Source organism: Bos grunniens, chromosome 4 (assembly GCF_055505025.1).
Source record: "Bos grunniens cultivar Pamir isolate PY7600 chromosome 4, Bosgru_T2T1.0, whole genome shotgun sequence".
Taxonomy (NCBI): Eukaryota; Metazoa; Chordata; class Mammalia; order Artiodactyla; family Bovidae; genus Bos; species Bos grunniens.
The window spans coordinates 58958500-58985282 of record NC_141168.1 but is presented as its reverse complement, the minus strand read 5'-3'; the positions used below and the strand labels follow the sequence as shown (position 1 = coordinate 58985282).

Below are 26783 nucleotides of genomic sequence, written 5' to 3'. Positions count from 1 at the left end.
GGGTCCTACATCAGATTCAGATAAACATTCGCCGTGACACAGACAAAAACTTATAAAAGTTTTTACTAGGGTAATAGAATAAAGGTGACTTTACAAAGTTATCACAATGCATATAGAATTTTTAAACGGCACCTATGAGAACTTGTTTCTAGAAGCAGTAGTACTTACCAGTTAGACAAGGTGGTCAATATAAACTTTCTGATTTTGTAGTCTCCAATTCAGTAAGTTATTTTTCCTAAAACCAGACTTTTCTGGTTAGGGGCGTTAACCAAATCTCTATTATAAGAACCAAACCAAACAAAAAAATATCTCTGCATATTTAACTTACAATTATTCCTGAATGTCTGATTCTGGTCTTGGAGTAATAGCCAATTTAAACACACACACACACACACACACACACACACACACACAGCAGAAAGCATTGTATTTTCAAAGACAATCTTTAACTAGTGATGGCCAACAAATAAGGATAAATTGTTATTGCAGTAATCTTAAATCATGTTTTTAATGCCTCATAAGATCTGCTTTAAAAATAGTATCCCAGAATGAACTTACACGTGAAGTCAAGATTTTCTGTAAAGTGAATGATATTCCTAATATGCTCTACACTTTATGTATCTTTGAAAAGCAACAAGGCTCTTTTAAGCATCCTGTTTTATTTAAACCCTTCAGCTTCTAGTGTCAACAAAAATATTGGGTAATCATAATAATCAGTTACTTCTTTTTGACAGGACCATCAAAAGATACAGTGAAACTTTTTAAAGTAATAAACTGTGTTGCATTAATCATTAAAATGTCACAAAGCATTTTGTTAAAATCTCTTATCATTTGACTTTAGTGAAAAGAAATTATACCACTCTTTTCCAGTTAAAACATTTCAGTCCAAGGACTTGAGCTGCTGAGCTGAAATTTGTTCTCAGAGAAATGTGTTAATAGGAGACAGTAGTAAGTAGACAGATACTATATTCCATAAATTAGAAAATCAGCACAAATGCATTCTAAATGAAACAAACAAAAGAAGAGTTACAAACATGGAGAAGGCAAATTCAAATTGAAAAGTTTCTTCTCAAACACATTCTAGTCTTTTCTATCAACTGCAGAATATTTAAGACCCCACACTCAATTACATCACAACATTGTTTATTATGTGAATTTTTTACAATACAAACAAAAAAATACAGAAATGCAATATATGAATACAGCTAAATGCAGAATGGTGACTTTTTTTTCTTTTCAAGAGGCCATGATTCCCATTTCTAGTAAAATAAAAGAGACTGCACATAGGTAGAAATAGGTTGGTTGTTAGCTTCACAATTTTGCCTAGAAATGATCTATAAATGCATTTTCCCCCCTGCTACTTACCATAAAGTGTAAAAAGGGAATTAAAGGAAAGTTTCCTTGTTGGTTCCTATCATATGAAAGATGCTATATTCTATTTTTTAGCAGGGCCAATATATGGAAAATACCTAAATTAAATGTTATTACAAAAATGAAGCAGTAATGAGATTCTGGCTAAAGAGGGTACTAAATGAAAATAATATATATTTAAAGAATTCAAAACAAACAAACAAAAAAAAGGTTGTTATAAAAAAGCTCTAGGTGCATTGTAAGCATATAGGTTTTTTTTCCATGTGTATTTTTAAACAATGGAAGTGTCAAAAAATAGGGTCAACTGTGTTAGACTAAATTACATTATTGTATACGCTGCATTGAATGGAACCTCTGTATTATAATTATCATAAAGAAGCATAGTTTGCATCATATTATGGCAATTTATCCTCAATGAAACCTTTCAAAGTCCTTTTATTTTGGAATATCCTGTAAACAATCAAACCACCAGAACATGATTGTACAACAGTAAAATGTTTTCTTGCATTAAATTGAAGACATCTGTTTAATAAAAAAAGAAAAGAAAAATGTAGGAAAGGTACTTAGAGCTGTTAGTTTCTAAGTACACAACAACCCTAGACAATTCAAGGCATCTTAATCTCCATCAAGAACAAAAAAATAATAATAATAATTTTTGTCATGCTGTTAAATCCATCATTAAGGATAAAACCGGTGCAAATTGGTCAAACGGATCCAACAAACACTGATGTCCAAGCTGGCATATTGGCAACTAATACGTAACTGGTGGTCAATAGAGGGTTTAAAAGATCTTCCCTTTTTTCTTGTTCTTTTCCAAGGTTCTAAATGAGTAAACGAAAACAATCAAAATGAGTAACTACTTTACAAACATAGATAACATATGGTAGCAGTAGCTAAACCAACTACAACTGTGTTGGATTTTCAACTGTGTTACATTTTTATTTTAAAATCAGAAGATCTAGAAGTTAACAATAAGGACAATGCTAATCTATAATATTTTCTTGGACAAATATTTGACAAAATTCTAAGACAAACAGTAAGAAATATGACAAAAAACCCATTTTTTTATACAAAAACAATTTTTCCTAAATGAAATAGTACAAATCAAAAAAGGTCAACTGACATCAAGTAAGGGATCCTCTTCTCCTACAGCCATCTGCATTCTGAAATGCTTTTTTTCTCACAAATAAATTTTTGTCTTTCTTAGGGGAAAAGTTAATAGACACATTGTGTTACCAAACAAATGTCTAAACTTGTAAATGTTTAGCAGTGAGGGTAAATTACAGAATCCTTACAGGGAAGCAACTTTTCAGTTTTAAATGGGACTAATGAGGAAAGAAGAAGACCAAAGTACAAAGACTACCCGATTTTTGAGTAAATTGAGTAACTAATTAGCCGCATTAGAAACTAGGTATCTAAAACTTTATCTTGATGAAATAATCCAACAGAATAAAAATATACCTCTAAATGTATAAAAGAGAACATTGCACAATGCTCTCTCTGTTTGTCAAAAATTACACACAACCATTATGTTCAATATTTGACAGGAAGAGGTAAACAACTAATTATGGTGAGTCAACTGAAGAGAATGTTATGAAGGTACTAAATTATAATTATGAAGATTATTAAGTCATGAAAATGTTTACAGTGGAAAAAATACTATTATAATAGAGTGCATCAATCTATATAAAATATTCATCCATGAAAATAACTTGTGCTTGGGATGTATGATAGTGGACAATGTCTTAAAATATTAATGTTTTTAAAATAAATAGGAAAATAATTCTTTAAAGCTAATACACATATTTCTTGGGAATCTGATGTTAGATACCTTGAAGAGTTCTGTTGTTCTAAAATACGTTGTTGGGCTTCCCAGTTTGCTTTCTCATCTTCAAACTGACGACGTTTTTCCTCTAATTCTTTGTGCTGTGCTTCCAAATTCTTTTTCATTTGCTCATGGCGCCGTTGGAGCTAGTTCAAAGCACAATACATAAAATAAAACTGTTTGAGAAATCAGAAATACATTTAATCCATGCAGTCTAATGTTAAAAGCTGAGCATTCAGTTCTTATGCTATAAATTCAGAGTACCACATGGAAAGCACTGTCTAAAAATCCTCTTTCTATAGGACTTACCACCCAAAATGCCAGGGACCAAAGATAATAATCTTGGCAAACAAGGGGTTTAAAAAAAAAAAAAGTACAATAAGCTACAGTTGTGTAGCACTTTATAATGGGCATATTCATATCTTTATCATCTCATTTTTCCCTACTCACAAACATGTAGGAAGTTGGGCAGAGCAGACACCACTGTTCCCACTCCTAGATGAGCAAACAGTTGCAGCGGCAGAGTTTACGTCACTTGTCCAAAGTCATTAGCCAAAGTGGCAGAACCAGGATCTGAACCTGTCTCGTAATTCCAAGTTTAAGAAAGCGAGACAAGTGAAAAGAAAGCAAATAGGTAAGAATAAAAGAGTTACAAGATGAGGAGATAAGGTCCCTGGATTCTTATAAAGCAGCGGTTCTCAAACGTCAGTCTTCATATGAACCACCTAAACGCTTGTTAAAAATATAGAATCCGGGACCTAACCAGAAATACTGAATTAGAATTTCTGGGTTTTTAAGTCTAGAAATCCACATTTTCAACAAGCCCCCATGATTCTGAAACAGATGGTTCTTCCTATATTGAGAATTAATGCTGCAAAGAATGCTGGCTGAAAGATAAAAAACACACATGCAAAGTAACTGAAGAAACAAAGAGCTTATCTAGTGGTTCATTACATAGTCCATTTAGGTACTAGTCAATACATTTCTGTGGAAAACAATCACAGCATAAAATAAATAAATCTAACTATCTAACTACATCAAATAACAACTATTTATTTAAAACTTTCAGATGTCCAGGAATTATGTTCTGTTAAAGACTGTATTACATCAATGAGTTAACATCTTGAATTTGGATTATAATTTTGCATACAATCTGTTTTCTTCGTTACTTCATAAACCCAAAAAAGTGACTTCATATTCATTTCTATTCCAAATATTTCATGCAATTCCTACAAAACAAAACCATCTAAGATATATTTAAGCAAATATGAATCAAATTTGAAGTAACATCTTCCTGATGATAGCAAACACATTACTAAAAAAATGTCAGAAAATAGGAACATAGGGAAATGCCTTTAATTATTAAGAGAAAGTGCAAAGGAATTATATACACACAATCCAGCATAGTTACTTCTGAGAAAGAGAGAGAGGATACAATAGGGGAGAGAAACAGAGCTGCCTCAAATGAACTGATGATGCCTTATATTTTAAACTGGGCCGTAGGGTTACAAGTGCTCATCATTCTTTATCTGGACCTTTCTATCACATATACATTTTCTTTTGTGTTAACTGCTGTAGGTTAAAAGTGCAGGTCACAAATCCTTCACTTTCTAGAAATTCTTAGGGTTAGATGTATTACACAGTTCAGGATTTTTCAGATTTCCGAAAGCCAATTCTACTTAGAAAGGTCTATTTACTATATTTACAAAACAACACCTGGGCTGTCTAAGGTAGCATCTATAAAAACACATTTTTTATTTTTGCAGCAAGGTATATAAATATTCACATCAAGTGGGGATAAAACTGTTAGTTCTGTTTCTGGCTTTGCAGTTTTCAAAGCTTTTAAAGATTCGAAATTGTGGCTACATGATTGTGGACTTGTCTAGGATTGAGAGCACAGTTAAATGCATTCAAATAATGACTTACAGATATGCAGCACTGACCAAGTTAATTTATCTTTTCTCTCATATAAAAAATGGAAATGAGATAATAATATCCACCTTGTAGGGCTGTGGTATGGACTAAATAACATAATCTACGAAAGATGCTTAGTACTGTGTCTAATACACTGTGCTGCAGGATATTAGCAGCTATGCCCCAAATATATCTAGCACTTGAGAAAACATATTATACAAGGTTAAATAGATTTCATATGGCTTACAGAATTAGGGGAAACTTGGCCCACATGGCTTTACAGTTTCTTTCAATGCTAATGAAGACTATTCTTCAAAGAGTAATTAAGTGTTACAAAACTCTTTTCACCATTCACAGTAATCATTAAAACTCTCAAAGGTTCTATAACTACAGTATCATAATTGCTTATGACATTTACTCTTAGGAGGAGACCCTAAAATATGTCTATTTCAAATGTAAATTCAACTCCTTTTAGATTTTCATTGAAACCTAAGTGTGGAGATACTGCAGACTCTTGATTATTCCTGTTTTTATTTACCTTCTGAAAGGGATTCTCCAGATTACTTATTAATTGGTGAAGGGGTAGAGACTCAAATGGATAGATTTAATAAAAACCTAATTAATAAAAAAAACTTAATCTCCTAAATGTCATCTTAATAACAGGTGCCCAGGATACTAGTTCTGCAGAGTTGGCAATCTTAAACCTGGAGAAGCTATTCTGTATCCCCACTCAATTAAACACATATTATAAATGCAACAATAGTAAGTAACTTTTTTGTGATAAGAGATTACATGAAAAGCTCAGTAATTTGAGAAATCTAATGTGGAATAGAAACACTTCCTCAAAACTATTGAATACTCTGCATTCTGTCTACTCAATGGATTAGAGTAATTTTGTCATACTATTAGAGTATGACTAAACATATATTTTGGAGAAGGCAATGGCACCCCACCCCAGTACTCTTGCCTGGAAAATCCCACGGACGGAGGAGCCTGGAAGGCTGCAGTCCATGGGGTCGCTGAGGGTCGGACACGACTGAGCGACTTCACTTTCACTTTTCACTTTCATGCATTGGAGAAGGAAATGGCAACCCACTCCAGTGTTCTTGCCTGGAGAATCCCAGGGACAGGGGAGCCTGGTGGGCTGCTGTCTATGGGGTCGCACGAAGTTGGACACGACTGAAGTGACTTAGCAAACATATATTTAGTCAAAGAAAGCTTATGTATTTTATGCAGTAATTAATTACAAAAGCAAAGAGACCAACTGTAAGGATGTAACAAACTAACCTGAGTCTCTTCTTAATATGTTTAAATACCAGTATTATTATATTAGTGGATCCACATTTAACCACTGAATTTTGTCATTAAAAGTAATTTTTAAAATATTTCATATTGTATGACTGATTCATGTTGACGAATGGCAGAAACACAATACTGTAAAGCAACTATCCTCCAATTAAAAAAATTTTTAAAGTATTTCATATTAATGTCATCCTACATATTTAAAAGTAATTTTCAGCACAATGATAATAAATCTATGCTAAGAAAACATCATACTGAAATTGTTGATTTGTGTTTTACCTATAGTTTCTTCTACTGTTCTTGGACATCAAGCCAAATATACTTTATAGATTCTTGTGTTAAGTGTTCTTTTTCCTCCATCTTTTATTTATTATCACTTACAGATGGATATGTCTTCATGATCTTTTTGATTAATAGAAACTAAACATATGCTTCAACACGTAGAGGGATTCTAAGGTAGCAGAACAGCTTGATGGAATGCTTTGTCACTACCCTACCTGATTTTTGCAACTGAATTACACTGACACTAGGGTTACATAAGGCCCAACTCATCTACAAAAATCACATTCCTTCATTTTTTTTGTCTGTAATTTATCACAGCATGCCCATAGTTTAATTAAGGTTCTTTCTTTCTCCATTCAAATGCAAGTAAGTCTGGTCAATTATTACTATCCTAAAATTAGTTTTTATTTTTGTATCTACCCAAAACTCTGTTACTTTCTTATATCGACTACATGGAAAGGCTTAAAATTTCATTTCTCATAATTTTTAAACTATAGCTAATAAAATTTACTTTAGGCATTCTACTATGTCTTCCTACCAAGTATACTTGTATCTAAACAGATTATTAAAATATATATTATTGTAAATCACATGCCAGTAAGGTGATGCTTAAAACTCTCCAAGCCAGGCTTTAGCAATACGTGAACCATGAACTTCCAGATGTTCAAGCTGGTTTTAGAAAAGGCAGAGGAACCAGAGATCAAATTGCCAGCATCTGCTGGATCATCGAAAAAGCAAGAGAGTTCCAAAAAAACATCTATTTCTGCTTTATTGACTATGCCAAAGCCTTTGACTGTGTGGCTCATAATAAACTGTGGAAAATTCTGAAAGAGATGGGAATACCAGATCACCTGACCTGCCTCTTGTAGAAATCTATATGCAGGTCAGGAAGTAACAGTTAGAACTGGACATGGAACAACAGACCGGTTCCAAATAGGAAAAGGAGTTCGTCAAGGCTGTATATTTTCACCCTGCTTATTTAACTTCTATGCAGAGTACATCATGAGAAACGCTGGGCTGGAAGAAGCACAAGCTGGAATCAAGATTGCTGGGAGAAATCTCAATAATCTCAGATATACAGATAACCCCACCCTTATGGCAGAAAGTGAAGAGGAACTAAGAAGCCTCTTGATGAAGGTGAAAGTGGAGAGTGAAAAAGTTGGCTTAAAGCTCAACATTCAGAAAACGAAGATCATGGCATCCGGTCCCATCACTTCATGGCAAACAGATGGGCAAACAGTGGAAACAGTGGCTAACTTTATTTTTCTGGGCTCCAAAATCACTGCAGATGGTGACTGCAACCAGGAAATTAAAAGATGCTTACTGCTTGGAAGCAAAGTTATGATCAACCTAGACAGCATATTAAAAAGCAGAGACATTACTTTATCAACAAATGTCTATCTATTCAAGGCTATGGTTTTTCCAGTGGTCATGTATGGATGTGAGAGTTGGACATAAAGAAAGCTATGTGCCGAAGAATTGATGCTTTTGAACTGTGGTGTTGGAGAAGACTCTTGAGAGTCCCTTGGACTGCAAGGAGATCCAACCAGTCCATCCTAAAGGAGATTAGTCCTGGGTGTTCATTGGTAGGACTCATGTTGAAGCTGAAACTCCAATACTGTGGCCACCTGACGCGAAGAGCTGACTCATATGAAAAGACCCTGATGCTGGGAAAGATTGAGGGCAGGAGGAGAAGGAGACGACATAAGATGAGATGGTTGGATGGCATCACTGACTCAATGGACATGAGTTTGGGTAAATTCCGGGAGTTGGTGAGGGACAGGGAGGCCTGGCGTACTGTGGTTCATGAGGTCGCAATGAGTCGGACAGGACTGAGTGACTAAACTGACTGACTTCCCAGGTGGCTCAGATGTAAGACTCTGCCTGCCAATGCAGGAGACAAGGAGATGTGGGTTCAATCCCTAGGTTGGGAAGCTCCCTTGGAGGAGGAAATGGCAACTCAGTCCAACATTCTCGTCTGGGAAACCCCATGGACAGAGGAGCCTGGCAGGTTACAATCCATGGGGTTGCAAAGAGTTCGACTGAACACACAGAGACACATTAAATTTGCATATTACATGTGAAAAAATCTATAGGGCGGTTACATTATCTATCAATTTTATTCAAGACATTATTTTGAAAAGGAGTATTCTGTCAAAGGTGAAAATATATGGTTAATTACCTCAGCTTCAGAGTCCTTCAGTTTTTGAACTTTTTCTTTGACCTTCATCTCAAACACCTGTTCCATCTCCATCTCCATCTTCTTCATTTTAGCTACATGTTCCCTTCTTTCTTCTTCCATTTGTGCAAGAGGGCTCCTATTATGAACATTAAAGATAATCATTAAATGTCTAAAAATGAAAAGTGTAATATAAAACTCTGAAAGTGATGAAAACAAATGAGCTGCTGTATGCCATTACTAAATTCTCTGCTTTCTGTTTTTTGAAAACAAGCTTCAAAAGAAGCTTTTAATTATTCTGACACCACCTTAAATAACATAGAACACAGATTTGAAGTTTTATGTATGAACATATGAAAAAATTCTTCAGAAACTTTTAAAATGAATAAATATTTACAATCTAGAACTTCCTTCCATGAAGTTTCATAACCTGAAGTCTCCCCAAACCTAATGCATATCAAATATAAAGAAAACACATAAAACAGACTGTATAAGGAAAATGGAAAAGACACATTTCCTAAATACATTCTCAAAAAGAAAAACTAGAAGAAAATTAATTTTTAAACAAAATTTTAATATGAAAAAATGGTATTGAGTTAATGGAGGAGGAGGAAGGGAGGCAGAAAAAGAGAGCATCAGAAGCAAATGATATCCTGACATTTCTGAAATGCCAGAAAACAGACATTAAAAAGTAGTTCACTCTATTAAAGTCCACAGACTCAAATCTCTGCACAATGTTTTCCAAAATTTTATGTTGAAAAATACTACAAATATGCTTTATGTGAAAGCTAGTATACTTTTAGAGAAAAGAGAATGGCAAAGTAGCAGCAACCTACTACAGTCCCAGAGAAGAGAGAAAAGTGGGCTCTGTAGCCTTCAGGATCTCTAAAAACCTATTCCAATACACTGGGACAGCTTAAAAGAGGCAGGCCCTTCCTTTTCTGACTTTGTTGATAAAACACATATATTGCGCTTCCAAAAAAACAAACTTTGACCATTTAATTGCAAACCTAAATGAATAAAGTGGTTAAAAAAGTTAAATTGTGGCTTAAAAACAAAATCAGGCTTTGTATTTCATCTATAACTTCAAGGCTAGTCACTTTAATCTTGATTTGACACACTCTGATTATGGTGACTTCTCTCCTTATGAGGCTGAATATTTCTGACCATCATAGCACTATTCTTCCCTATCAAGGAGGAGAACAAGAGACCAAGATGGAATGTATTAAATGAACAACAGGACAGAAAGAACACTGCCTTACTGATTTTTCTTAGCAAAAAGGAAAGACAAAAATGTGATGTACCATTGTGACCAAGAGGATTTGTTTTTGCAATTAGTGTAAGTTAGAACAAAATGTTACTTAACTAAAGGATATTTCATCAAAATAACAAACCTGCAGTATGTTTTAATAATTAAACAATTAATCAGAAGTTCTGAAAACGAAAATAAACCAAACATTAACTTAGGAGAATCAACATTCAAAAAGCCAGGTAAACTGGAACAAATTTTAAAGTGTAAATATCATTATTTCACTAAAAGCTGATATATTTATGGCAGGTATTTTTAATATAGGTGCCTCAGATCTCTTGGGCAGAGTGTCAATGAATGTCCTGAAATCATACAACAAACGTGTGTGTGTGTGTTGTGTGTTCATACAAGCATTTTTTCTAGTAATAGGGTTCAAAGCTTTTGTTTGATTTCTATAAAACTCACTTCTGCCATTCTCCAAAACACTTTTAGGCTCTAGGAAAAAAATACTCATAAAAATGATTTTTGAATTGGCCATCTTAAATAACTGAATATGTTAAGCAACTTAAGACTACCCAACAACACTGTTGCAACTTGAAAATATATTGTAAACATTAAATAAATTATAAGTAAACACTAAAATTTTAAAAAATTAAAATTCAGATGGAATTGTGATTTTAAAGTTAAATATATATTCTCACTAATAATAACCTATCTATATAATACTCTTTAATTTCATCCTTGGGAGGAATAAGCCAATCCATATAAATGTAAAGAATTTGTAGTATACTTTGCACATGAAAAGGCTACCTACCACCTTACTAAGAGTGGAACACTGTCACCTAAATTATCATTTAAATAACTCTTGGAGGAAAACAGAAGACTGTAGAGCTTTGATGTTTTAAAATTTGTTTTTAAATATTAAAAATCTTTACATACTAAAACTGCTTATGTCTTTGGAAAAACAAATGAAATGTCTTCAAGTGTGCCATATCTAAAAGAACAAAAAATACAGAGACTTATTAGCACACATAAATGGAGAAGAAAAAGGTAACCCTCTCCAGTATTCTTGCCTGGGAAATCTCATGGACAGAAGAGCCTGGAGGGCTACAGTCCATGTGGTCACAGAAGTGGGACATAACTTAAGTGACTAAACATCAACAAAACGCACTTACAGTAAACCACAATAAAAACAGCAATTAAAAGCAAATCCACAGATTTTACAATTAAGGGGCTCAGCTGGTAAAGAATCCACCTGCAATGCAGGAGACCTGGGTTCAATCCCCGGGTTGGGATGATCCCCTGGAGAAGGGAAAGGGAAAGGATCCTACCCACTCCAGGACTGTGGCCTGGAGAATTCCATGGACTATAGTCTGTGGGGTCGCAAAGAGTCGGTCACAACTGAGCAACTTTCACTTTCATGTTCCTAAAACAAAAGTTTATGGCCAAATTTGTTGAAGATAGTTAATTTCTTTTCCAAATTCTGTTACTAATCCCTATACCAAATCATTATCAAAGTAAATATGCTATGCAACTGTCTTCTGACAGTCTGCTCAAATTTCTAAACCTATTTACATATGCATACTTTTAAAAAGATGTTCAATATTTCACACTTGAGGTACTTTGTACTTTGTCTTTCAACCTTGTAAAAATACTTGCCTCTAACTAAGAGTGATATTTCAGTGTTATAAGAAAATAGTCACACATATAAAAAATTAATTTTTTGAAGACTCTTACCAGTCAAAATGATTTTGTAAATCTAATTGTTAAATTAATTAGCATCTCAATCTAGTCATCTTTATTAAAGTGCTATTTAGAAAACCGTAATACAAAAATGTGTTTATAATGCAGAAAACAGGAAAAAGGATAACTTTTTGTCATCACTTTTTTCAAATGAAACTTTATTAGATAGCTAGAAAAACCATTTAAATTATTTCATTGTCTGCCCACTTTTTAATGAAAATGCTTGTTGACACACATAAACCAGCTAAAGCTTATAAACTTAAACTTTAGTTAGAGAAATTCAATGTAACTCAATCAAAAAAATAAAAAGACCCGGTAAAAGATTTTTAAAAAAACAGGCCAACATAACCTGAACATCATATTAAATCCTCAAAGATGCAACTTAGCTTCTTTTAGGGATCTTTTCAAGGAGATCCTGATAAATGACTTACCCTTTTCATGTGACCAATAACAGAATCACAGCAAGGACCACATTTAAGGCTGACCTAAGACCCTACTGTGGTTGTGTTATACAACCTACATTTTGGTTGTATAAATGTATAAATGCTCAAATGTATTACATTTTGAGCAAACGAAAAGAACCAAATTTCATTTAAATTATATGTGGTCTTTCCTGAAGAACTCATTAAGCAAGTACATTTACATACTTTTGCTTCTTAGTTTGGTGGTTTGGCAGGTCACTATGTATATAAACATGTAGCAATTTTCATACAGCATTATCCAACAGAATTTCAGTTAAATTAAGGATTTCAAAGAGCAACAAAAGTTTCCAAACATTTTGGGAAACAATAGTTACTAACATTTTATTTTGCCAAGTGAGAGTGTTAAAACTAAACATAAATAAAACAATACCATCATCATATTTTCATGAAAGGACACATGAATAAAAGATGTAATTTAAAAAAAAAGGGGAGGGGATTTCAGAAAACTGTCTTTATGTATCTTTAGATCAATGAAAACTTTGTCATGTACCAAAGGAGTTATGAGGATTACCCTTTGGAAACCTGTATTTTCAGCCATTTCTATGAATTCAGTTATTGATACAAATGGAGAAGGCTATAGAAAACAAAAATAAAATTAACATATGGGAAAAAGGTAACCACAACTTAACCATCTCAATAAAGCAAAACAAATACAGAAATAGAGTGAATCACACAAGTTTTTTGGCTTCCCAGGGCATGTAAGTTATGTTTATACTATACTTTATTAGATGTGCAATAGCATTATGTCTAAAAAAAAATAATGTATGAAAAAGTAAAAGTGTTAGTCACTCGGTTATATCCGACTCCTTGTGACCCATGGACTGTAGCTCACCAGGCTCCTCTGTGGAATTCTCCAGACAAGAATACTGGAGTGGGTAGCCATTCCCTTCTCCAGGGGACCTTCCCAACACAGGGATCAAACCTGGGACTCCTGCATTGCAGGCAGATTCTTTATCATCTGAGCAACTAGGGAAGCCCATAAAGAACACTATTCCAATTTTCTATTGAGTAGCCAAGAGGAATTTGATGGCAACGAAATAATATGATTTTTTACTAAATAAATAATGCCATTCATGGCAGGAATTGATATATACTTACTTAGTAAGTTGCCCTTTATTCTTGTTATTATCAACTCCATTATAAGTCACAGCTGCCAGTTTTCTGCTCCGGTAGTTCTCATAGTGTACATTATTAGTGACATCTTTCAAGTCCTGCATATGTGTTCTGTCATAAATAAAAGACACATAAATAATTTGCTTCTATTAAAAAAGCTTTGGTGTAAATTCAAAATTTTAGCAAACAAAAAATTCAGATGAAACTTTTCAAGGAAGACAGCATTTATCTGTCTTCACTTACATGTAAGGGGAAGCAAGATACAATAAGCTAACTTGACATTAATGGACATTTAAGTTCCAAATTAAAGTTTAGAAGCCATAAATTCTCTCAAAACATTTACTAAACAATGACAATGCTAGAGAAGAGTATTTACCTTTACAGTATATATTTTATTTTACTAGAGAAGGAAAGGTAGATTAGTTCCTACTGAAGTTCAGAAACCTAAAAGAAATTGCTTTCCTTAATATTTCCTTAATATTACTAATATTTGAGTTTTTATTCAGGTTAATATATAGGAATACATAGATTACATATCAAGTTGGATTCAAACTGGGAAATTTTAATTTTGAATAAATTTCTGTTTATTCCAATTGTCTGGTAAATGTGGTATTTTGGTTAATGAATGTCTGCTCATAGCAGACATTATCTATGATACATAAAATCAATATATAGGAGATACCTATACATGAGACAATTTTACCATTCCCTAGTGTTTCAAGATGCTAAAAGACTCCTGTGAGCTGCTCTATTGTATCCTTTACCAATGCAGTATTCTTGGATATACACGGTGTGGCAGTACTCTGTATCATTCTATCTTCCTTTTTGTCATCATCCATTCCTGCATTTCTAATCCCCTATCTTTCATCTCTACCACTTTACCAAAACTCCCTTATGAGAGACAAACATAAAGGTGTTATTCTGTTTTTATTCTGCCTGACAGCCAAGAAACATTTACTATTACTTTTCCCTTTTGTGATGGCCAATTACTATAATTCACCCTCTACTGAACATTTTTGTGCAGTTCTCTGATAGTTTACTCCTATTTCTAAGACTGGGTTTTCCACAAGTCTCATTGTCCTTTATACTCTGCCCCTTAATGAATATACACTTTCTATGGCCACTGGAATTATCTAAAGCTCTATCCTTCTCTACTTCTGTCAAGTCAGACAGTTTCTTACTCCAAGCATATCCAATGATTGGGACTGAATTTGTCACTGACTCTCAAACTTACTTCAGAGTTCTTCCATTCTGCTTTGGGAGCTCTCCTGGCAGTCGAAGTCAAGCCACTCTAACCCAAGACAACCTTCTCCTTGGCTGCCAGTCTTTTCTATGGTACCAGTATATGTGACAGGTGACAGCATATAACCTTGTCAACTATAAACATCCCCTTTTACAAAACACGTGCCAACACCTTTTGCACTCTTGCCATACAGCATATAATGGGCCCTGCAAAAAACTTATTTGGAGCTGAGATGTGATAAACTTGTTGATTTTCTAGGACACATAACTGTTTTCAATTTCTCTAAGTAGAGAATAATAAAAACAAATAACCATGCCAGTATAAAACAATCTTTTTGTAATTTTAAATATCATATATTACCTCATCAATGCATCATTAAAAAAATCATTAAAGGACCTGATATAAAGTACTTAGTAGCTGAAATACAAGATATATAAAATAAGGTGGACTTATTAACTAGCTATTAAACTATTTTTGTTAATGTCATTGAACACTTTAGATAATGAAAGATTTTTCCCTTTCACTAAAATAACCTTTTTTTATGATGACTTGGTTCTGGTATTTTTCAGGTTATAAAAGTATCTATTTCCACTTAATTAAACACATTTTATTTTACTCTTAAAAATCAACTCATTCTTCCACACTTAAAATAATCAGTATTCTCTCCACAGTTTCTTGAATGTATTTATCTTTTCCATTTCCTGATTGCTGATACTATACCATTCTCTTCTCTCCTTTTGTTTTCCTTCTCTATTTGATTTTGGCACTATCTACTGCCACATCCTGAAATTATTTTTATCAAGTTTTCCTCTTTTCCATTGTCTTCCTTGCTTTGTCTGCAACAGTCAGTTCTCTAAATTAGCAAAATGACATAGCTTTGAACTTGGGTCTTTCTTAGAAGCAATCACTACTCCTGACTTTAACCTATAGGATTTCACTTAATTGGAACTCATAGACATATGGAATATTGGTATTGATATTTCCTTCAAGTATTTATTAAATATCTACTAGGTACCTTTATCATAAAGACATGAGCTACATACCATATACCTTACCTCTCCTCTGAACTTAGAAGGAAAAGCAATAAAGTAAAATATTCCTAAACTTATTTTCAAAGTATATTTATCAAGGATGTTTTACACGTTTCAAAGACTATAAATGAAAAATTATGTTAAGAGGCAAAGTAAACATCTAGCAGAAGTTTAAGTGGACACTTATGCCTTAGGAAAGAAAAAACAAGTGTGCTAAAACAAATTTAACAAATAAATGAAATTTTTATTAAGCAAAATTGCATAACCATCTACCTCAAGAAGTGGAAGACAATATCTTCATTCTACTTGATAAAAATGTTAAGTAGGATAACTCCCAATCCCACAGTTAAACATCTGATGACTCTATTTATCTTAATCCATCTTAAGGTAACTATTTTCATAAATCCTTCTCTATCTGGTTCCGCTCCATGAAAATATACTACTTAATACTTACTCTGAATTTCTTTAATAAATGTAAATGTTATCATCATAGCATATATCTATTTATATATATCATATATAAAAATTATGTAATATTACATAATTTTAGAATTTTTAATATTTCCACACATGTATGATGTCTTGTTGCTTTCCTGTAGGAATGGTCCATTTGCTTGTAATGCTTGTATACTACTGAGTCCCACTCATCAGAGAGGAGGCTGCATACCTTCAAATGTTCAAAGTCTGGCTAGTAACTAGCCTTCCTTTCTATAGTATTTTAGGTACATAGGGAATTACTGACTGCATATATAAAAAACACGTAAGACAAAGTTAAAGATTATCATTGCTTCAAGCACTAGGAAAGTAGCATAGATTTAAAATTGAGGAAAATAATAAAATCAAAGGGAATGCACTGGCAATTAATATTTATGAAACATTTTTTACATATATAAAATCATCAGAGATTATTAGTTCTTCTGAAGTCACATTTTCAAAATGGAAGAGAAAGCAAAGAGATCGTAGTAGAACCTGAAGCACTGTTTTCTCAAAACCAAGGAAGATGAAGATCCTTTCATGTGCATTTGCTCTTCTCCCACGGTGAGGCCTGGCAACCGCTGCGGCTGAATTAACACCATCATCTACTTTCTATCAGAGCATCTAGTCATGAGTTCTTTTGAGAAAAATCAATTACATGGCAATCTCAATTTCAAAATTCACTCCCATCTCTTTTATATTTCTTGAGGTAGCTGCTGCTGCTAAGTCGGTTCAGTTGTGTCCGACTCTGTGCAACCCCAGAGACGGCAGCCCACCAGGCTCACACGTCCCTGGGATTCTCAAGGCAAGAACACTGGAGTGGGTTGCCATTTCCTTCTCCAACGCATGAAAAGTGAAAAGTAAAAGGGAAGTCGCTCAGTCGTGTCCGACTCTTCGCGACCCCATGGACTGCAGCCTACCAGGCTCCTCCGTCCATAGGATTTTCCAGGCAAGAGTACTAGAGTGGGGTACCATCGCCTTTTCCTCTTGAGGTAGCAGCTGGACTCAAATTGTCCCCCTCACTTTTAAGAATGATCTTGTTGCTGTTCCATGATTTCCAATTATCATCAATATTCCTGTTACTTCTACATAGCTAAAGAAATTCTTGTACACTGGGAAAGTGGAGAGTAGTATGAAAATGAAGAGACATCAACTTAAGACGGACATCTAAAACTGGAGGCTGAAAAGAATAGTATGTATTGAGGGTCTGGAGAAGCAAGCATGATGAGAGAGGGAAAAAAGAGCAAAAGGGTATGAAATAGCATAAAGAAGGAATTTATCTCTCCATGAAAACAATGAGGTTCATTTTGATCCTCTTTTTGTTCCGTCTCTGGGTCTTTTCAACTTTTTCTTCAGAATTTCCTCTCTGCTGTTAATTTTCTAATTCAGGTCCTGGTTCCTCTAACCAGAATTAACTCAATGTCCTGTTTTCACATGATTTCCTTCTCTTTCATCAGACGTACAAGGTACAATTTAGGACTAATGTTTTTCCCTCCTGGGAGGAAGATCAGTTTTTCACAGTGTTTCAGTAACAAAAATGCTCCACTCACCAGCTACTAAGCTGTGTATCTTTTAAATATTTGAAGTCCAGCTTCTGACCTAAAACTTAAGCCTTCTCTTCCAGTTTCCACAAGCTTTTCACATTAAAGAGGAGCAAAAGCCTGTTCCTTTCTACTTTCATATTTCTTTCAGTATTAAACCGCAACACAAACTACAATGATTGAAAGACCCACTTTCCTATATATCCCTAGCCACACAGCCTATTTTGTATTTTTCCTCTAGAGTTTAAAACCTGGGCAAAATAATCCAAATCTGTCTCTAGGCAGTGCTTGCTTCAGTGCTAGAATGAAGATACCAATTTAAATTAGCTAAATTTATAGAAGACAAAAAACTAAATCTGAGACTAATTTTATTTAGGGAAAGTAAAATCTGTGTTATTTTCATCACTGTTTACACTTACCTTATCAACATATTTCTTAGAATTGTAAAATCACAATGTTCACCATTTTCAACTACAAAAAAAAAAAAATCAGACCATATGTATTACTTTCACTAAACCCATTCTTTTCAAAGGAAACTGGGTGTTAACAATGAGAGAATATACAAAATATTAAATACCTTAGGTCAATGTTTCATTAAGACTTTAACACTATAAAACAGTACTTAATGTTGGGGGTCAAGGGTGGGTGGGTGAGGAATCACTTTAGAAAAACCACAAGTTAACCAAAATGAAAACCTAAGCCAAGAAACTTTAATGTTCCTTTTTTTTTTTTTAATGTATCACTAAAAGGGGGATAACCTAAAACTAAAGATACAAAGCAATTTCCTCTGTGCAGTTTTCTAAGGTCTATACTAGTTTTAAAGTCTCAGCTCAGAAACTGAAGGTTACATGGTGATGAAAAAAGCTGAGAGTGAGCACAGTATCTCTAGTTGGGAAAGTCACTCGTAAGAACATTAACTTGGAAAATATCCTAAAAATTATGTATGTTTTTAAAGTAATATCAACAAATTATAATCATGACTCAAACTTCATTCCAAGTTACTATAACACTGAAGATTAAATATTAGTATAAACCAGTATAATGAACACAAAGTTTGCGAAACATGTCTAATGCCAAGAAGGCTTCCAAGAATTGACTCTATAACTAAGATTATATTGCTGTTTAAAAGTCCTTTAAAAAATTAGTATAGAGGATCTCTTAATAACAAACTTTCTTGCTCTAAAAATGTGATGCCAAGAAGTTGACTTCTGCCCTGAAGAAAGCAAAACGCAAACGTTTTAATTGGGCTTCTGACAGTTGTTCTCATTCTTTAAGGTTCTAGACCCAACTGAGACTCAAATAAAAATGACAGGCCTTTTCTCCAAAATTGTTTTCAATTTCAGAAGGTTTATTAGATCCCTTGGAGCAATTTTTGGGCCCCAGGTAAAGAACCCCTGCATTGTAAGTGTGTTTTCAAACAAGAAAACAGGAATAGGCTTAATGGTGAGGCAGAGGTGGGAGGATGAATACTGACAAGTGGCTTCTAAAGTACTACAATGTTAAGATTTAACACATACTTGCCTGACACAACAGGACATAAGGTCTGAGAAATGAAAGAATGTATTTAATAAGGAGATGAGACTCAACGAAACTGAATTCAGATCTTTGAAAATCTAGACTATATCAATGCAGTATGCATATTATACTACTTACAAAATACAAATTTTTATAACATTTGTGAGATCTTATAGAAAGCCATTCACTGAAGAAAACCTTACCTTCTGCAACACCCCAAGGATACTGCCTTCCTCTGACCCTTTTTCCATTAACTTCAATGATAGTATTACTACCTACCACAGCAAGAGGTAAACGGTCCTATAAAACAAAGTATTCTTATTCAAATACATCTCTGTAGTCCTCACAAATTCAAGAATAAAGAAGTTACATTACTCAACAGGTAAGCAAAAAACATTATTACCCCAACAGTTTTTGCATTCACTTTCATCGGTCATTCAATTACTATTAGTAAATTGCCATTGTATGGCATTGTTACCAATGTAAACAATAAACAAAATTATACTTTCACTAAAATTTAATACTACTAAGGCATATACTGATCAGATTATTTGTTAAAGCATCATTCCAAAAAGAAGTGTTCCATAATGGAAAATTTTAAAAGGGTAAAAAATACATTGGCAGCTAGAAGGAAAATAATGAGACTTGTGGCTAGTTTGCCTACTTGATCATAAATCAACCTTAATAGCTCTAGAAGCAGACAATGTTATTAATCAATATATCATTTTTAGATCCAGGGTACTTAGGAAACCACTATAAGTTAAAAATACAGAAAATTATGTCAGAATAGATTTTTGATTGATTTTTATAAAAGAACAAAATAAAACATATGTTTGGCTCTTAAAGAATAAGCATAATAGTGCTTAAGAGCAAATCCTTTGTCTTCTCATTATGCTTCCCCTTTCATTCCCATTACCTGTTTGTTTCTAAGGGGAAAATTACAAAATACGAAATCAGTTAATTGAAAACCATCTGAAAACAAGAACTGTTACTTATCTCTCTATTCCATATAATACTTTATTATACATAACAGTCAAACAACAAAGTTAATCATAAAGGTGAACTAAACAGTCAATAATCTCATTTATTTTGTTAAATCAATTGTTTAAAAACATTTATATATGTATATGCCACATGGCATGTGGGATTCTTAGTTCCCTGACCAAGGATTGAAGTTGGGGCCCCTGCAGTGGAAGTACAGTCTTAACCGCTGGACCATCAGGAAGTCGCTATGAACACTGCTATTTCTGGTCTTTACAGCAGCTATTATAGACAGTATTGCTGCTGCTGCTGCTGCTGCTGCTGCTGCTAAGTCGCTTCAGTCGTATCTGACTCTTTGTGACCCCATAGACGGCAGCCCACCAGGTTGCTCTGTCCCTGGGATTCTCAAGGCAAGAACCCTGGAGTGGGTTGCCATTTCCTTCTCCAATGCATGAAAGTGAAAAGTGAAAGTGAAGTCGCTCAGCCGTGTCCGACCCCACAGACTGCAGCCCACCAGGGTCCTCTGTCCACGGGATTTTCTAGGCAAGAGTACTGGAGTGGGGTGCCATCGCCTTCTCCGAGATAGTATTGCTAAGGCCCTAAAATATGTTAGTATATGTATGGGAATGAACCTACCTTTATCTTTTTAACAAGCTTATTTTCTTCTTCATCATCTGTCTCTGGGAATTCATATATTTTAATTTTATGTTCTTGGATTTCTTTCATTATCTAAGATGAAAGAGGAAGTCAGTAAAAGAGCACCACATATAATTTTAGACATTAGCTTTATTTTTATTATACTCTTCTTAAATTTCTGAGTCTTTAGCTCCAGTTCCTTTACTGTTTTTCAACAATGCAAAATGTAATTTAAAACCAAAATAGTATGCTGGTGTTTTTTTTCTATAAAGTTTATATATAAGTACCATTCTCTAAATCCAATTGCTTCAGAATGTTAAACTTATAAGGTTACAATACCCAAAGAGTTCTAAAAATGAAGTAAGAGTCCAGAAACAGCTTCACTAGTTGATTTCTACTCTAGTGGTTTTGGGTCATTTATTTATAATGCCTGAGATACCTTTAGACAAATTCTTACCAACTATTTTATTCAGCTGAATCAACAGAGCTTAAACTCACCTAAAGTTTTTAGCAGAATTGAGCAAAGGTAAATAAAATTAAGTATAACACTGGCTCTAGGGGAAAAAATATGTACTTATCAGAAAATATCCGTGCATGTACGTGTGGATACACACACATCAAGGAGCAACAGATAAAAGATCAGGCAAGCACACAGGGAGAAAACACGCCCTGGAAATTAAGAAGCTAATGAATTTATAATAATAATCAATGAGAATACAGAAAAAAAGAAAGACAACTTACTAGTAACATCAGAAGTGACCTCAAATTAATTTATTTTGTCCAAAGTCACTCTAAATTCAAATAAGAATACAGACATCCAAATAGTGTTGAATTACCTACCCTATTCAAACTTATAACAAACAAACTGATGGCTAATAAACCTAAAACTAGCTCCCTGCCTGTACTGGTGGTTTAATGTTACACTCACTACCAGGGTCCCCAGCACAGTAAAGGGACCTGAAACAAAATGTGCTACACGGCTACCAAAGCAGACAGAATTGCCGTGGAAATAAACAAGACCACGTATCTTCTATAACTGGGTCATGTATCTAGTTAGAAAAAAAAACCTAAGAATAAATGATGAGGTGTCAGATTATGTGCCAACCTAATGTTGGCCAAAAAGTTCATTTAGGTTTTTTGGTAAGCTTTCTGAACACACTTTTTGGCCAACCTGATACATGCCTAGAAGAAAAAAGAAAGACTAGTAGCTAGCTCTAAGAGCAATGGCTTTTAGTCAGAGGTTGTATATTAAAATAGCCCAAGTGAGCTTCTTCACGATAACAAATACAAAGCTGTATCTTAACCTACAAAACCAACTAGTAGAGCTGTGGTCCAATAACTCATTTTGAAAAAGTTCTCTACATGAGTCGGATAAACACCTCTGGTTAAACACTACCTGTCCCTGCCCCCCTGCTTTTTTTTAAAGAATAAATAAAGAAAAAGTAAATTGACAACCATTGCAAGTGACCAATTTGGAAGTAGAGATCACTGCTTATTCACCTTTTTTATTTCTTCATTTTTAGTACAATTCCAAATTAAGATAAAAGAGAAATATTACTAATACTATATGATTAGTATCTGAACTTAGAAACAGCAAATTACAAAATAAAAATGGAGCTAATAAATGTAAAATAAAAAATTTCCTGATAGAAATATCAGATATAGTAAAAATGATGTAGTAAAACATTCTAAAAATTTATACAGATTTAACACAATTTCAAAGCAAATTTCCACAGGTTTTTGTTTTTCTAATAGTTTTCAAGTTATTCTAAAATTCATACTGAAAAAGATGAAGAACCAAAGTACTTTGTTACAAAAAACTAGAAGGACAGTAAGAGATAATAAACTCTAAAATCTATTTTAAAATATTATACAACTTAGCTTCAATTTAAAAGACATATAGTGCTAGATGCTCAGTTGTGTCCAAGTCTTTGCAACCCCATGGACTGTAGCCTGCAGGCTCCTCTGTCCATGGAATTCTCAAGAATACTGGAGTGGATAGTCATTCCCTTGTCAAGGAGATCTTCGTGACCCAGGGATCAAACCCAGGTTTCCTGCACTGCAGGCAGATTCTTTACTGTCTGAGCTACCAGGGAAGCTCTTAAAAGACATAACACTGGCCTAAAATTTAAAAATAGGCTACTAGAATAGGAAAGTAGTTCTAGAAACTGATCCTACCATTTCATAAGATACAATATATAATAAACCAAAAACATAACACTGAGGGAAAACTAAACCCCTGCTTTAAAATGTTCAGCTTTTCTGGAAAACTGAAAGTTAAAGACATTATTACGCATCATCTTAATCCAAAAAAGTTTAAAAAAAAATAATGACAATGCTAGCAAGGCACTGCAACAAACATACCTGTCATAAAAGGAATTTTGACTGCTTTATTGAGAAAGCACCAAGACAAAATGCGGGGGGGGAGGGTAATAAAATAATTATACCCTTTAAAAAGTAATCCTCTCCCCAGAAATTCAGTCTAGGAAAGTAATACTTCTATAAAGGGTGTGGGGAGAGGCAGTGGCACAAGCTATACAGAAAATCTAAAATGGAGCTTCCCTTGTGGCTCAGCTAGTAAAGAATCCGCCTGCAATGTGGGAGACTGCCTGTGGGGACGGGTGGTGGTGGAAGCTATACAGAAACATCTAAAATAGCCTTATTTAAATTGACAAAGGATAAGGGCATTATGGTTTCCCAGGTGGCTCAGTGGCAGAGAATCCACCTGCCAAAAGAGGAGGCACAAGAGACAGAGATTCGATCCCTGGGTCAGAAGATCCCCTGAAGCAGGAAATGGCAACCCACTCCAGTATTCTTGCCTGGAAAATTCCATGGACCGAGGAGCCTGGTGGGCTATAGTCCATGGGATCACAAAGAGTTGGATACAACTAAACAACTGAGCACACACACTGAAGGGCATGATAATACTTATGGGCTCCTAGGAGAAAACTAAAGCAGGAGACTATTTTCAACAGTTATTTTTAATATAGTGTAAACAACCACACACACACAGTAAAGTAGCAGGAGGAACACACTGTAACACATTATAATGAAAATATGCAAAACTGCAAATTACATGAATAGTATTAGAATCCTAAGAATTTCCAAACTCATTTTACTTACCTGTTTCTTAAACTGTTGGCATTCCTCTGGTGTGAGTGTGTCTGCTTTGGCAATAAGTGGAATGATATTCACTTTTTCATGCAAACGCTTCATAAACTCAATATCCAATGGTTTAAGTCTGAAATATACAATATTTAATATGACTGGATTGACCAATTTGGGAGAACAGACTTTTCACATTCCAATGCTAAAATTACATACACTGGAACTACTTAATTTCCTCATCAGAAACACTCTCTAAAGATGTATATTGGGCCAGTAACAGGAAGAACAGGATTTCAAGAAGCACTGGAATGCCTAAGAAAGATTTGACTCCTGTGTTTTAATACCCTGGTCACAGTATGTGGGCCCAAAAGTAGAATCAGAAAATCCAGAAAGGCTCCTAATAAGCTTTCCTACAAGAGACTCTACTTATCACTCAAATTTGGGAAATCTGTCTTGTTTTTAAATGAAAAATTATAATCCTCTTTTACTTCTTGTTACCCAGTACATTTCTCAGTGAAGGGGCTCAAAAGAACATCTTCTTCATCATCCCTTTTATTCATTACACTCTAACTATTGCCTCCACTTGGCCATACTTTTAAGGTCACCAAATACTTTCAGGCTGCTAATATAATTAGTCAGCAGCAGCCAACTCAGAAACACTGTGGTGTTTAATGGTATTTTTAATTTGCCCATTATGCAGCACAGACATTACTCTCTCACAAGCTGTTTACTTAAAGTAAGTTCCAGGATCCTCTTTGTAAGTTAGTCCCTTAAAAGGTACATGCCTCAGAATTCTCTATTAGGTCTTTTCTTCTCTACATTCTATAAGCTTATCATTAACTACAACAACTTCAATATCCTTTATGGCTTAATAACTCCCAAGTCTTTATACCTAGCCCAGACCTCATTCTTATGTTCCAGGCTTGTGTTCACCTGATGGAAATACTACTCGGACATTCCATTTTGGCACCTCAAAATCATAAGTTCATCTGAACCCCCAAATACCCCCTCCCCTTCTATACTTTCTATCTCAGCAAGTAACACTTCAATCCACCCAGTTACTCAAAGCTGAAATCCAGGACTCAGACTGGATAAACTTCCTCTATTTATCCATTCCAAAGATTCACCAGAACCTGCTGAACAAATAAAAATATTTATATATTTATCTCCTTTCCATTACTTTGGTTCAGGCCACCAAACTTTGATAATGACAACAATCTGTCTGGTTTCCCTCAAAACCATGCACACTGCAGTCAGTATGATGTTTCTAAAATCCAATTCTGATCAAGTCATTCCCAGACTGAAAACCTTATTAAAGCCAGATTCCTTAAGTGAGTGTGGCCTACGAAGCCTGTGAAAACATAACCTCTTTAGCTGACCTCATCTCTCAGCATCCCTTAGCATTTTTACTACTTTTGACTTCCAATATGCCAGCCTTTTTGAACTTCTCACAATATCGTGAAATCACCATACTTTCCCATCCCCGTTCTAGCTGGCTTGCCTAATTCCTATTTGTCCTTTAGGACCTAGCTTACTATGCTCCTCTGAGAATTCTTCTCCAACCTAAAACTAGAAGCCTCAAGGATCACAACACTTAATCTGTCATATAGTAACCACCTACTTGTGTATTTGTTCTTCCCATCTTCTCACTAGAAGATCCTTAAGAGCAAAAGCCTTTGTCTCATTCATCTCTTCTGTAATATCTAGTACAGTGCCAACACTTGAGAAGGTGTTCAAATATGTGCTGACTAAAAAACTAAGCTGCTGTAATTTTCCTTACATCTTTGAATAACTGTAAATGAAAATCACCTATTCCTCACATGCAGAATACACTAGACTAAAAATTAGTATTTAACAAAATAAATGAAGATAACAGCAGTATTTTGCATAGAAATACAGTATTCCTTAGCTTTGATAAAACATGAGGAAAATGGAATAAAGGTCTAATTTCATTATAAATTTTATGGACTAATATTTTAAAATAAACAGAAAGCCCTTGTTTGAGTTCTCTTAACATACTATAATTTAATATATATATTGGTGGGTGTGTTGGCGGTGTGTCCAGAGACTAATGGGAGAAGGCAATGGCAACCCACTCCAGTGTTCTTCCCTGGAGAATCCCAGGGACGGGGGAGCCTGGTGGGCTGCCATCTATGGGGCTGAGCAGAGTCGGACATGAGTGAAGTGACTTAGCAGCAGCAGCGGCAGAGACTAATGAGATACTCCTTTTTTACTGATGAATAATACTATACTTCTTTGTGGTAGTGACCCGCTGACTTGCAGAAAGACAGGGTAAGAAGGCAGGAAGGCAGATATGGAGAAATGAGACAGCTTCAATTCTAATTCTCATCTTAAATCCTTTAAATTTTGATATTAGCATTCAGAGAACACTACAGAAAGAGTGTGTGGCTGGAATAACACCGTATTTATCTATAAACAGCACCCTTATCTCACTAGTGGTAACTGAAAAACCTTTTGATTTTGAGAAAATATTTAAGTTTTTGCCTGTTTTTCATCAATCATTACATAACAACACTAAATATAAAAGCCATGGCTCAGTCAATTGATCTCGGATTTGGGACTGCCCTGGTGTTTCAGTGGTTAAGAATCTGCCTGCCAATGCAGGGGACACGGGTTTGATCCTTGGTTTGGGAAGACTCCACATGCTGTACAGCAACTAAGCCCTTGTGCCACAACTACTCAGCCCATGTGCAGCAACTACCGAAGCCTGCACACCCTAGAGCCCATGCTCTGCAAGAGAAGGCACTGCAATAAGAAGGCCAAGCACCTCAAC

The 26783-nt window shown here is 34.6% G+C and overlaps 1 protein-coding gene across 2 annotated transcripts in view; it reads right to left on the bottom strand.

The window, feature by feature from the left end:
* Positions 1 to 1126: 1126 nt before the first annotated feature.
* Positions 1127 to 26783, bottom strand: part of SEPTIN7 (septin 7) — a 98385-nt gene continuing 72728 nt past the window's right edge. For both annotated transcript variants that reach the window (XM_086396536.1, XM_086396534.1), the window contains 8 exons: positions 24005 to 24122; positions 20882 to 20974; positions 19468 to 19564; positions 18169 to 18220; positions 13446 to 13571; positions 8877 to 9012; positions 3203 to 3342; positions 1127 to 2192 (listed from right to left, as the gene is read on the bottom strand). In XM_086396536.1, the coding sequence (XP_086252662.1) occupies positions 2153 to 2192; positions 3203 to 3342; positions 8877 to 9012; positions 13446 to 13571; positions 18169 to 18220; positions 19468 to 19564; positions 20882 to 20974; positions 24005 to 24122 (802 nt within the window). In that variant the 3' untranslated portion in view covers positions 1127 to 2152. The remainder of the gene's footprint in view (positions 2193 to 3202; positions 3343 to 8876; positions 9013 to 13445; positions 13572 to 18168; positions 18221 to 19467; positions 19565 to 20881; positions 20975 to 24004; positions 24123 to 26783) is intronic.